The 14,597-nt window shown below is 38.1% G+C and overlaps 1 protein-coding gene across 10 annotated transcripts in view; it reads right to left on the reverse strand.

Annotated features, from left to right (window-relative positions):
* Window positions 1-3,917: 3,917 nt before the first annotated feature.
* Window positions 3,918-14,597, reverse strand: part of LOC104609016 (putative leucine-rich repeat receptor-like serine/threonine-protein kinase At3g14840) — a 34,826-nt gene continuing 24,146 nt past the window's right edge. For 7 of the 10 annotated variants that reach the window (XM_088901529.1, XM_010275195.3, XM_010275191.3 and 4 more), the window contains 8 exons: window positions 13,637-14,010; window positions 13,362-13,560; window positions 12,603-12,749; window positions 5,801-5,931; window positions 5,481-5,691; window positions 5,124-5,361; window positions 4,624-4,774; window positions 3,918-4,544 (listed from right to left, as the gene is read on the reverse strand). In XM_088901529.1, coding sequence (XP_088757655.1) covers window positions 4,146-4,544; window positions 4,624-4,774; window positions 5,124-5,361; window positions 5,481-5,691; window positions 5,801-5,931; window positions 12,603-12,749; window positions 13,362-13,560; window positions 13,637-14,010 — 1,850 coding nt within the window. In that variant the 3' untranslated portion in view covers window positions 3,918-4,145. Of the gene's footprint in view, window positions 4,545-4,623; window positions 4,788-5,123; window positions 5,362-5,480; window positions 5,692-5,800; window positions 5,932-12,602; window positions 12,750-13,361; window positions 13,561-13,636; window positions 14,011-14,597 lie in introns of all 10 variants that reach the window. The other 3 variants (XM_010275192.3, XM_088901535.1, XR_016084202.1) reach the window with 2 other exon arrangements.

Below are 14,597 nucleotides of genomic sequence, written 5' to 3' on the forward strand. Positions count from 1 at the left end.
TGTTGTATTTTAGAGAAGTAAGAAGCAATCAGTTGTGGCTCAATCTAGTATAGAGGTAGAGTACAGAGCTATGGCACATGGAGTCTCAGAATTGTTGTGGCTAAAGAACTTGTTGACAGAAATGAGAGTGCAGATTGATACTCCAATGTCATTATATTGTGACAATCAAGCTGCCATAAACATAGCCCACAACTCTATTCAACATGATCATACAAAGCATATATAGGTTGATCGACATTTCATTAGAGAAAAAGTTGCTAGTGAAGAGATTTATCTACCATATGTGAGGTCTGAAGAATAGTTAGTTGATTGCCTTACTAAAGGTGTTACAAAATCAAAGCTCAATAACAATTTCAACAAGCTAGGCATAATATATATCTATGCTCAAGTTGAGGGGGAGTGTTAAGAGTTTTGAGGGCATTTTTGTCCTTTTATGAATATTTGTATTTGGGCGCCTATTCAAGGGCACCTTTGTAATTTTGCTTGTAAAGTTAAATGAAAAGTCTCTTGGTGCGAACAGAAACACACCAAGCATTCTTGACACTTTCTTCTTCTTCTTCTTCTTCAACATCTTTAAACCTTCCAACTATGCCATTGCCGGAATTCTAGCTTTGGCAAACTATAGCAGCCTGATCCCTCTCCAGGTAGTATGTGATGAGTAGCCCCTCCAGGCCGACCACTTTCCTTTCTTCCCTTCCTCTCCTCTTTCAGTTTTGTAGTCGAACCAATCCCTTAGATTTTTAGGTTCAAGTCACCATTACATCCATTGGCCTTACACTATGAAAGTTAAGGGTTATGCTTTGAAGTTCAAGAATCAAGTGTTAAATGTGTTCAACCATTTTCATCACAAGCATTGAAAGAGAAACTAGAAGAAAGCAAAAGTGGGTGCGTTGGTAGTGGTGGTGAGTTACAAAACTAGAAGAAAACAAGAATACGACATCGAACTTGAGAAGATTGTAAAGACACCCCAATAGAATAGAATTGTAGAGACTAGAGAGGATGAATAACACCATAATAAAGAGAATTAGGGTGCATGCTCTTTCACTCTAAATTACCAAATCCATTTTGGAGTGAAACAATGAGGAATGCAATGGATTTGATCAATCTCTCTCCTTCAGTCCCTCTAAATAGTGATGTGCTAAAGAGAGTTTAGAGAGGGAAAGATGTTTCCTATGAGCATTTATGATTTTTTTGATGCAAGGCATTAATTCATGTCTCAAAAGATGAAAGGTCAAAGCTTGATAGCAAGGCTAAACAGTGTATCTTCATGGTTTATGGGTATGAAGAGTTTGGCTATAGGCTCTGAGACCTAATTGATAAGAAAATTGTCAGAAGCAAAGGTGTTGTGTTCTTTGAGGATTAAACTATATATGACTTTGAAAAGATGGAGAAGCTAAAAGCCTATGCAAGAAGGTTTTTTGGACTTAGGTCTAATTTGTCCACCCATAGTGTATAATGAAAATGGAGGAGATGTGTAGGAAGAACATGATAGTTAGCATAGGAACAATTGAACTGCTAATTCAATACAAGATGATCAAGCATACCCTAAACCACCAATTTTAACTACAATTAATAAGATCTACTAGATAAAGACAACCCTCTAGAATGTATCCTCTAAATGAATATCTACTAGTCACCAATGGAGATGAGCTAGAAAGGTTTGAAGAGGCTATGTCTCATAAAAATAAGATGGAATAGTTGAAAGCTATGCAAGATGATATGAAATCCTTGCATAACAATGACAACTATGATCTAGTGAAATTGTCTCAAGGCAAGCAAAACACTAAAAAATAGATGGTGTTCAGAGTGAAGGCTAAAGGAAATGATGCAAAGCCTAGGTACAAGGCTCGACTAGTTGTCTAAGGCTTCAATCAGAAGAAAGGAATTGACTTTGAAGAAGTTTTCTTACTGATTATGAAGATGTCCTCCATTTGAGTGGTTCTCACTATGGTTGCTAGTATGGATCTAAGAATTGGGCAGCTAAATGTTAACATTACCTTTTTATATGGAGACTTAGAAGAGGAGATATACATGGAGCGACCAAAAGGATTCAAGGTCAAAGACAAAGAGAATATGGTATGCAAATTAAGAAAGAGTCTCTATAGAAATCAAGAAAGCACCAAGGCAGTGGTACAAGGAGTTTGAATCTTTTGTGGTAGACCATAGGTACAAAATAACTACCTTAGATCATTGGGCATTTGTAAAATACTTTTCTAATGGCAATTTTATCATTCTTTTGTTTTATGTAAATGACATGTTGATTGTAGGCTACAATGCTAAGAAAATCGAGAAGTTGAAGGAATTAATCAAATCCTTTCTTGGGACTAGACAAACAAATCCTCAGCATGGGAATTTTCCATGACAAAAAGAGTTGAAATCTTTGGTTATCTCAAGAGACGTACATTAAGAAGGTGTTGAAGAGGTTTACCAGAGTAGGGCTAAAGTGGTCAACTCTTCACTTGCAAATCATTTCAAGTTAAGTTCTTAGCAATGTTTGACAAGTGAGAGAAAGAAGAAATGGTGTACTTTATGCATCAGTCATGGGTAGTTTGATGTATGTCATGGTGTGCATTAGGTTGGATCTTGCTCATGCTATTAGTGTTGTAAGCCGATTTCTCTCATATTCTAGAAAGGAACACTAGGCTATAGTGAAGTGGATTCTAAGATACCTTAGATGCACCTCCAAAGTATGTTTGTGTTTTGGAAATGTCAAGCCTATATTGAACGACTAAATAGATGTAGACATGGCTGGCAATATTGATTATAGGAAGTCTACTACAGGTTATCGTATTGTTGCCTTTAAGGAGAATAGTTTCATGGTAGTCAAAGTTTCAAAAATATGTTGCCTTTGGCTGTATTGTGGATGAAGAAATTCATGCAAGAACTTGGGCTGAAGTAGGAAAAGAAGTATATACTTAAACAGTCAAAGTGCTATCCATCTTAGCAAAATTTCAACCTTCCATTTGAGATCTAAATATATTAATGTTAGATATCACTGAATTCATGATACTTTAGAGATGAAATCTCTCAAACTTGAGAAAATTCATACCATTGAGAATAGCTTGGATATGATGAAAGACTCTGACACTGGAGAAGCTCATTGTTTGCAGAAACAAGGCAGCCTTGGTAGAACCCTCCTCGTGAGTCGAGAAGGGGAGATTTGTTGGATTTTTCCCTCATCATGTAGAGGTGGGCACCACAAATGTTTTGGATCCTGCAAAGGTACGAAGACAAGTTCTTGGCCCCATAGTCAAATGGATCTCGCAAAATGTGAGATTGGGTTTACAAGATTGCAGATTGGTGGATATCACAAAGTGTGATATCGAGTTTGTGAGATTGTAATGGCGGGTATTGCAAGGTGTGAAATATAAATATATATATCCTCTTGTACAAAGATAAGGAGAGTTAATCTTCTTGGTGTGTTTATCCTCCGGCTAAAACAAGAGAAGTTGTAATTGCATTATTGAGAGATATAGTGGAAGTTTTCTATACTAGTGTCCTGTGGGTTTTCCCTTCACATTTACAAAAGGGTTTTCCACATTAAAAGTTCTCGGTGTGCATTCTTTCTGTTCATGTTTTCTTGTTCTCATTCCGTTTTTCTACTTTATTCTCCATCTCTTTAGGTCTATGTGATCTTGGGGTCATCTGGGGTGCTAATAGTACCAACATCATTATCCTACAGGCCAACTAAGGGCCAATAGAAGTCGCTACTGAGAGGAAAGATGAAAACCATCCATACGATATGAGGTTTTTGATAGATAAAAGAACCCATAAGATAAGACGTTGAGTGTAAAATTACCATATAAATTTGCAGACAAAATACCCAATGTTTCTAAATGTGAAAACATGTTGCCCCTGATCACTGGTGTTGCTCTCTGCTGGAAAAATATAATTGAAGTAGAGATGTCCCAAGATGATTTTAATAATCAAAATAATGACAAACTCTTGATTTATTTGTTCCACCATACATTTATCTCGATTTGACAAAAGTTACAGTGATGAGGTTATGATAAAACTTCCTCGAACTTCTATACACTCATATTCCACAGAATCCCAAGTGTTTGATCTTTGTAGAAAAAAATGAAGAATGTAAATACAACTGCACAACATATACATTTTAGAAAAACAATCCAGGAGCTATACAACTACTCCATTCTGTCGTTCAGATAGACAGATCCCGGTCTGGTTGGGAAGAGATGATAGGGCGCTGTGGAAGACTTACTAGTTTGTGGCTCACCTATCAACAGGCTATACATATCAGTCTCACTGACGCTTTCATCTTCACTCTGTTGATAATGATCCCTCACAGCATCAGAGTTCAAATCATGACTGGAGATACTTGTATCTAAAACAAATTCCTGCACTGTAGTCTGTCCTTCAAGCATTCTCACCACAGTAGACATGGTAGGCCTAAGTGATGCAGACGCATTTGTGCATAGAAGAGCAACATTAATCATTGTCATAACCTCTTCATTGTTGAATTCAGGACCCAACCTTGGATCTACTAGATCCATCAAATTTCCTTTCTCTTTCAGAATGAGGACCTAAAAAAATAAGGCAATAAATCATGAAAATTTGTTTATATGAAACAATAGAAAAAAAATAAGAGGAAAGTACAAGTACCCAATCATGAAGATAATCACATTCCTCCTTTCCTAAAAAACTAGTATTGCTTCTCCCACTGACAATTTCCAAGGCAACAACTCCAAAACTATAAACATCTGCTTTATCTGTCAAACGACCCCTCATTGCATATTCTGGTGCCATATATCCGCTGAAATTCAAGACTAACATATATTATCCCCTACCAAGATCATAACTACATTCAAGAGATAAGTAATGTGGCTTCTACAGTTCTATCATACAATGGTTCCCATAAAAGTCTTACTTTTATTTCTGGAAAAGTATGTTCTATGCAACTTTAAACCAGTAAGGAATGCTACACTTGCGGTTCTCAAAAGATCAAATATAGTTCAGAGAAATTCAGGAATCTCTTCAAATGAACAGTCTTCAAGTTTCATAGGAGTAATATAATATTTTTCCCTATTCACCAAGAAGACAAAACAGTACCATAAACAATAAATTATGACATTTTATGTAGAATGTGGAGTATGGTAACTCACTAGGTTCCAGCTACTCGAGTGCTTAAGTGAGTCTTCTCTTCTGGGTCAAGCTTAGCCAACCCAAAGTCAGATATTTTAGGGTGAAGATCTTTATCAAGCAATACATTGGTAGCCTTGATGTCCCTATGAACAATCTTCAACCTTGATTCTTCATGTAGATAAGCTAAGCCTTTAGCTATTCCAACACATATTTTGTGCCTTGTTTGCCAATCCAATTTTAATTGACATTCTTCTGGCCCTTCATTTCATCAGAGCAAAACATATTAGAAAAGTAATCTTTTAGAAACAGAACCTACCGATTCCCAATACAAAAGTAAAAAAAAAAAAAAAACAATTAAGAGAATGACACTTAGTTACCAAATAAAGCATGAGCAAGACTGTTATTTTCCATGTACTCATAAATTAGCAATAGCTGATTTCCTTCCACACAACATCCATAAAGCTTTACAAGGTGAGGGTGTTGGAGAGCAGAAATAATGCCAATCTCATTCACAAATTCACGACTTCCTTGTTTTGATTTTGAAGAAAGCTGCTTAACTGCTATCATGGTGCCATCGGATAGAAGACCCTACACGTGTAGGAAGTTAAGTTTATTGTATGCAAAATTCAGACGGAAGAAATGAATACATTTGATGGCAGAGAATTAGATCAGTGTAACTTTTTATATTTTAGAATACCTTATAAACAGGTCCAAAACCACCTTCTCCTATCTTGTTTGCAGCATCAAAATTGTTTGTGGCAGCCTTAATTTGTCTTAAGGTAAAGAAACCAGTATGTAGGTCTAGACCAGTCATATCTGTCCAAGGAGCTAATAATAGATATTATGTCTCTTAATAAACTAAAAATTGCTATCTGCCTACAAACTTGCATGTACACCAGAACAGTCCAAATCATGATATTGTGAAATCATGTCTTGAAAAAGACAGAATGTCCAAAAGTAAGAAATGCATTTATATATTCCTTCATCTTTTATCGGAATAGTATGAAATCCAAAAACATGTTCTAAAAAGGAGAAACCAAATCCAAAGAATTTCAAGAAAAATGTGAAGAAATATATGAAATAGATGGACAAAAGTTCAGGAAAACACCAAAGGTCAAATTGCCAAACCTTTCTAGAAGAGTAGTTCTTTCTACTGTACATTCTCACTTATTGTGATGATATCAGTGAAGTATATGAGTTTCCATTTGATAAAGTTCAGACCAGTATATCTTTCAGTTTCAGAATAAAGAGGAAGGAAAGAGAGAGAGAAGAAGAGAAGAGAGAGGATGAGAGGAGAAGAGAGAAGAGAAAGAAGAAAGACTGGTTCGACCTGAAAGAAAAATCACCCCTCTCTAGTCGACCAGGTTATATTTATAGGTTTCTCTATAAAAAACAAATTGACTCTTGTGCCCCTACTTAAGTATGGAACACATCACTTAATTTAACATTACACCTCATACTAAACATAAGTGAAAAGACCAAATTGTCCCCATAATCGACACTAACACTCCCCCTCAAGCTGGTGAGTGTATACCATATAATTCCAGCTTGTTACATATGTAGTCCACTCTTGCCCGACTCAACACTTTGGTGAACAAATCTGCCCATTGACTTCCTGTTTTAATATATGCTGTACTTATCACTCCACTAAGAACCTTCTCTCTCACAAAGTGACAATCAACTTGTATATGCTTTGTTCTCTCATGAAAAACTGGATTGGAGGAGATGTTGTAGCTTGGTTGTCACAATAAAGCTTCATTGGAGTGTCAATCGAGTACCCCATCTCTTGTAGAAGATTTCTCAACCACACTAGTTCACAAGTTGCATGTGTCATGGCTCTGTATTCATCTTCTACAATGCTTCTTGCCACCATTGTCTGTTTCTTACTCTTCCATGTCACCAAATTGCCCCCAAGAAAGGTATAATAACCTGTAGTGGACCTTTTGTTAGATACAAAACCAGCCCAATTAGCATCGATGTATCCCTCTAATTCAAGATTTCCCCCACTCTTGTATAACAAGCCACCAATATCATGTACCTCCCGGGATCTTCAAACTCCTCACATGCATCACTACTCAACTTGACATTCAATTCCATTGGTGTTTCAGCTAGTTTGGCACCCAACAACTAGACCTGTTCATGGGCTAGGTCGGGCCGGGCTTTGTATATGTATCAATAGAATATACTCAAGCCAAAGCCCGAGCCTGGCCTAACCATTGGGCCTAAGTCTTGAGCCCGAACCCGGCCAGAAATTTGAAAACAGATTTTTTTCTTTTTTTATTCAATAAAAAAGTGTTTTATTTATATTAAAAACCTTCAAAACTCAAAAATAGTAAACATCTCACTATTACTTGGAGAAAAAGAGAAGAACAAAGAAAAAATATTATATATTTTTTATTAAATAAAATATATTTTTATTATTTAATATATAGTATCAAGTTGGGCTGGGCTTGGGCTGGGCTTTTTTAAGAAAACCCGAGCACAACCCAAAAAAAGTAGGGCCTGGTGCTTTAGGCCCGAGCCCAAGCCTGCGAGCCTAAAATTATGACCAAGCCTGACTTAATAATGGACCGGGCTGGGCTAGCCCGTTGGGCTACCCGGACCATGAACAGATCTACCAACAACCCTATCTCCTCTAGTAGGTCAAGGACATATTTCCTCTAGCACAAGTTAATACCATACTTGGACCTTGCTACCTCTATCCCTAAGAAATATCTTAGTTTACCAAGGTCCTTTGTCTGGAAGTGATCATGCAAAAAGGTCTTCAACCTATCAATCCCAAACCCGTCACTGCCAATAATAACAATATCATCTACATATACCACCAAAAATATTTTCTTAGCACCAGAATCATGGCTGAAAACTGAATGATCGACCTGACATTGTTTCATGCCAAATTTCTTCACTACTTCACTGAATCTGCCAAATCATGCACGAGGAGACTGTTTAAGTCCATAAATAGCTTTCTTGAGCCTACATACCTTACCATCCTCCCCTGAGCAACAAACCCGAGTTGTTGCTCCATATACACCTCCTCAAGAAGATCATGTAAAAACACATTCTTGATATCAATCTGAAACAAAGGCAATTCATACATAGCAGCTAGAGAGATCAAAACACGAACAAAATCAATCTTGGCAACAGGGGAGAAAGTCTCCGTGTAGTCAATGCCATATAACTGTGAATAACCTTTGGCAACCAACCGAGCTTTCAACAGCTCAACACCACCATCAGGTAAATACTTGATGGTGTAAACCCACTTACATCCTACAGCATGCTTACTAGGAGGAAGAGTGGTGAGATCCCATGTATGGTTATGAGCCAGAGCAGAGAGTTCATCTTCCATTGCTTGATGCCATCCTAGAGTGATAAGGGCTTCCTGGGCATCCTTAGGAATGGAAACAGAAGACAACAATGAAACAAATTATCGATGGGAAGGAGAAAGGTGAGATACAGAAACATAATTAGAGATAGGATGAAGGGTGCAACTACGTTTACCTTTTTGTAGGGAAATGGGAAGGTCAAGGTCATAAATAGGGTGTGATGGGGCTGCGGAAACAACTGCCAGATCCGTCGACGGTGAAGAAGCTAGAGGAGCCGGTGTATGTCGACGCGTATACACTTGTTGGATAGGTGATTGTTCAGTGGGAAGTGGCACAGAGGCAAAGGCTGAGGCATAGCTGGAACAAGGGGAATGGGGTCCTCAACAAGAAATGGAATGGAAGAGAAGAAGAAGAAGAAGAGACATCCAACCTAGAAAAGAACAGAACCGACTCAAAGAAAGTAACATCAAGAAACACAAAGCAACGTCGAGAACTGGGATTATAACACTTATACCCTTTTTGGGTCCTAGAATAGCCAAGGAAGACACACTTAATAGATCATGCATCTAATTTGTCCAATCTAGGACCAAGATTATGAACAAAACACGCACATCCAAAAACCCAAGGAGTGAGGGGAAAAGGAGACAATGTAGGCAACAAAACAGATAAGGGAAATTGACCATCAAGGATGGACATAGGCATTCGATTAATAAGCAAGCAAGATGTAAGCACAACATCACTCTAGAAATGTTTGGGTACATTCATATGGTGTAAGAGGGACCGAGCAGTTTCCAAGAGGTGGTGGTTCTTCCGTTCAGCTACCCCATTTTGTTGAGGGGTGTAAGCGTGCAAGAAGTTTGATGAATAATACCATGTTTTAAATATTGTTGAAAAGGTGTATAAAAATATTTTCGGCCATTATCAGGACATGGGATATTAATATGCACACCAAATTGAGTGTGAATTTCAGCATGAAACTTTTGGAAGATAGAAAATAATTCACTCCTTTCTTTCTAGACCTATTCATGGGCCGGGCTCGGGCTTGGCTTTTGCCAAATTTTGGATGGGCTTGGCCCGAAGCCTGAGCCCGACATAGTGTAAAGTCAGGCCCGAAGCCCAGCCCGTGAACAAGTCTATTTCTTTCATAAGATAAAGCCATGTCATCCTTGAATAATCATCAACAAAAATAACAAAATACTTGTAATCATTGTGTGACACTATTTTATTAGGACCCTGAATGTCTGAATGGACCAAAGAAAAATGACTCGACATACGACTATCGACTCTAGGACTAAAGGGAACATGGTGATGTTTTCCATGCTGACACGACTCACAATCCAAAGTAGAAAGACAACTCAAAGCTGGAACAAGTTGCTTAAGAGCTTTAAGAGACGGATAACCAAGTCTATAGTGCCACTATAAAGGAGAAAGAGATGACTGAAGAGTTGTTGACGAACCACCACCACCATCAAGATAATAGGGGTCAGCATTATTTGGTTAAAACCGAAATACCGAATCAAAAATTTTGGTTTTGGTTTTTTCGGTTTTTGGGTAATTCGGTTCGGTTAATTCGGGTTTTAGGAATTTCGGTTTTCGGTTTCAATTTTCAGATTTAGAAATTCGGTTAACCAAAGAAAACTGAATTAATTAAAATTCATTATATAATATGTAATATATAATACGGTTTTATTGTAATTTGGTGTATTTGGTTTGGTTTTTAACCGAATAAACTGAATGCTCACCCCTACAAGATAATACAGTCCACCAGCTTCATGTCCTCCATCAATCTTCATCCCTGTCTTTCGATCCTGAAAAACACAAGATGAGGGGTAAAAAGTGATAGAGCAATTAAGAGGCTTTGTTAATTTACTAACAAACATAAGATTAAAAGGGAATTTGGGAACATACAAAACTGAAGACAAAGAGAGTGAACCAACGTTAACATTACCAATACAACATATGGAAGAAGTGAAACCATTAGAAAGGGTAACATTGTGGGTTGTAGATGATGAAGAAAGAGAAGAGAACACACCTAGAGTCCTAGTCATATGATTGGAAGCTCCAGAGTCAATGATCCAATGGAGGGTTTGGATGCTAGACAAGCCATACCTGAATGGGCAAGTATAGTTGTACTCGACTGAGAAGTAGCCTGGATCAACTGCTCATACTCATTACGTGGAATACTCGTCATCTCTTGCCTAGAGGCATTTGTAGATGTGGAAGGTGTCTAATCAATCTGTTGAATCTCCTGTGCCATACCACCACTAGCCACTGCATGATTAGCCCAGGTTGAAGGTGGGCCATATAGATCATAGCAAAAATTAATAGTATTTCCTTCCATACCACAATGTGTACACTTTCTTTGACCATTACTGCGTCTTCTACCACGAGCTCCCCCTGAATCTCGACCTACAACTCGCCCACTACCATGACTGTACATGTGTCCACCACCACCACGACCGTACATGGGTCCACCACCACCACCACAACCTGGCTGAACCTGATGAGTTCCTCCTTTACTACCACGACCTCCCCCCCCCCCCCCCCCCCCCCCCCCCCCCCCTCTTGCCACTACAAAAGCAGACCTATCAAATATGGTGGGGTTCTCTATAGGTCGAATGGAAATCCTCCGTAGATGGGCAAACACCACTTCAAGGGATAAAAGGGAAGACCCACCTAGTATCTATGCTCTCACGGTTCATATTCAGACTTCAATCCCACTAAAAATCTGGTCATATCAAGCTGCTCTCTTTGTTGTTGCTGAATTTTGACATCAGATGTAAGGGGGTGATACACAATTACACATTCAACTCATTCCTAAGACTCCTCAGAATAGCATAGTACTCCTTAAGACTTTGATTATCCTGTTGCAAATTAAAATACTCTTAATAGAGCTGGTATACTCTAGTGGTGTTGTCCTATCCTGAGTAAAGTTTTTTTGCATGATTCCAAATCTCCTTGGCTGTGTCTAAGAACATGAAATTCACACTAATCTTAGGTTCCATGCTGTTCCATAACCAAGTCATAATCTGTGCATCTTCTTGTTCCCAATCACTGTACTCTGGAGAATCAACTAAAGGTTTGTCTTCTCTCACATGCTTGACTTTTTTCTTAGCTTTTGAGAAAAACTTCAATAGATTTGGCCCAAGGCATGTAATTCTCTTCATTCAGTTTGATGAAGGTCATTGCACATTCAAGTAATCAGGGGGAATCATAACAAACATATGTTCACTGCTGTCTCCCATGGCTTACAAATGATCACCACACTACACTCCTACGGCTGAATGGTCACCACTGTTCCACTCCTACAGCTGAATGACCACCACTGTTCCACTCCTATGACTGACCACTGCTGAAACATTCACTGTCACAGGTTTCAGCAATGGTAATCACCACTGTTCTCCACTTTCGGCACCACACAACAAAAAAAAAAAAAACATCACACCATTATATCCTCATACAACCCACCTATTTGAACCACACAAGTCAACCTCAAAACTGTTAGACCACAAAACTACTGTAGCAGCCCTCTTTGATCCATCGATTAGAGGGTTTTCTACCAGTCACTTGAAACCACCACAGCACAATCAATCGGAAGCATTAAAACCTCCAGAGGAAAAAATGACCACTCCTTTTCAGCCTTTTTGTCAAACTCCAAGAGATCTAAGAGAAATCTGCAAACTACTAAACTAGGGTGAGCAGAAGACTATACAGATCTGAACTAATTTAACTTGGCTCTGATACCATGATAAAGTTCAGACCTGTATATCTTTCAGTTTCAGAATAAAAGAGAAAGGAAAGATATAAAGAGAAGAAGAGAAGAGAGAGGAAGAGAGGAGAAGAGAGAAGAGAAGAAGAGAGAAGAGAAGAAGAGAAAGAAGAAAGACTGGTTCAACCTAGAGAGAAAATCACCCCTCTCTAGTCGGCCAGGTTATATTTATAGGTTTCTCTACAAAAAACAAATTGACTCTTGTGCCCCTACTTAAGTATGAGACACATCACTTAATTTAATATTACACGTCATACTAAACATAAGTGAAAAGACCAAGCTGCCCCTATACAGTCGACCCTAACACCATTGATGTTTCCCTCCCCCTCCTCTTACCAGTCATCCCCACCCTCCTAACAACAAAAAGGAACAAAAATGGATGAATATATATTGCTAGTTGCTCTCACCTTGATCCATTGTGTTTTTGTGACCCAGATAGCCTCTCCACCAAAGGAAACCCAGAACAAAGAAAATAAGCCCTGCTATGGAAACCACAATTCCAGCCACAGTACCTGCAGATATCTTCTTTCCACCTTCTGAAGGAGGCTTGAAATCTGTATTGAGTAAACAATATCAAAATTCATGCTAATTGAATTAGATGATTGTTCAAATAATGTATGATACATAACAATTAGTACAACAGCATACAGGAAAAACAATTTCCAAAAGAAAGTCTTCCATTAAACTGAGAAAGAAAGAGAGAATAAATACAAATGATAGGGAAACAGCCTTAAAGGAAAGATTAATGTCAAATTCATACATCCTAACAAGCCACTCTTTTTGAAAGGTCCACGTTTCTTGAATATTTTTCAAAATTCCTTTTGACATTTGATGAACAGAAGTGTATCCACAACTTTTGTATTTTAATGCCATTTTCCTGCCTTTTTAATGTTGACTATAAAAAATGCCATTACCCAATGTGATCCCTGCTATCTGAGGTCTTGAGCAGGGTGGATTGGATACATACCTAACCTTTGGCATTTTTTTTTCCCACACAAATGTCCTCTCACAGACTTGAACCCACAGTCTCATTCTTATCAGCTTGAGATTTTACTATTACACTAAGCCATGGCCCCTACCTTTTAATATTGACTATAAACTAGGAGGTTCTTCAAAGTGAACTTACTCAAAACAAAACATTAGGAGGTTCTTCAAAGTAAACTTACTAGGCACCACAGAGATGGCTGATATGAGAGGACCATAGATTCCTGGAGAAGGGATTCTTGTTGTCCCTCTCCCAGCCCAATACAAGCGGATTTCTAAAGTGTCATATGTTACATCCACTGTGAGAAATTTCTTCACAACTGCCTTCCCAGCTCCACCTGCTTCGTCTACTATATTGAAATCCTTCAACACCAACTTTTCCTGCATTATGTTTAATCTTAGTTAAACCTGACTTCTATAATCTTTTGAAAGTTCATAACTATACAACATGGTTTACCTGAATATATATATCGAATACACGCCTTGCAAGGCCTGTATAGTTACTATCACTAGTAAACATGATCTCCGCAAAATGAAGGCTCACAGTGTAACTCCCAGTCAGAAGACAGTATACTACATAAGTGAGAGAGACGGGAGAAATGCGTGCCGTTGTGTATAACAAAGCATTATTCATTAACAGTGCAGAGATATTTGTTACTATAAAGGTATCTTTAGGATTGTCATTGTCTGTGAAGCTACCAGTGCTGCTAAATGCCCAATTGTTAACAGGCAAGTATTTTGCAGGTCCACCAACGTCTTCATCAGCTTCATATTTACTACCATTAAATTCTGATTCTTTTCCACCACAATTTATATGGAGCTCATACAATTCTAGCACCAAGAAACAATGGATTAGAACTAACTGGACAAAACCAAGGAAAGATAACATAGTTAAAATTGTAACTGGGCCTAGCATAGTCCAATTAAAAGCTGATGGTTAAGTAAAAGCATATGACAGAAGATTTCATGTATATTTTGGCAATAGCTTGTTCAAAATAATAGTGATGTTTTTTCACCTGTATGAATATGTCCCTTCTAGAGAAGAGGTATTTTCCTATATCAATATTCTCTATTTTAATCTGTCCTACCACCTATGAATGTCCCTTCAAGTGTGTCTTTCAAGAAAAAGTGTGCTGGATTCTTACTTTCCCCTTTATTGCAGTGGAAATTTCCAGCCATTGAACTCAGGATATATATCCTTCCTTTTTCCTATTTTTGATTGATTACATGAAAATTATATTGAAGATGAAAGGGAATTAGTAGGTATAATTACCTAGACTTGCAAAATGGGGGAAGACAAGATGAAAGACAACAACAAAATAAGGGCTGGGGGGGTTAAGGAGATGGGGAAAGGGCTAAGGGGGGGAAGGGGAAGACAATATGAAAGATAACATCCAAATAAGGTAAATGATACATGT

The sequence above is a fragment of the Nelumbo nucifera genome, chromosome 3 (genome assembly GCF_055504915.1).
Source record: "Nelumbo nucifera cultivar China Antique chromosome 3, China Antique-T2T, whole genome shotgun sequence".
NCBI lineage: Eukaryota > Viridiplantae > Streptophyta > Magnoliopsida > Proteales > Nelumbonaceae > Nelumbo > Nelumbo nucifera.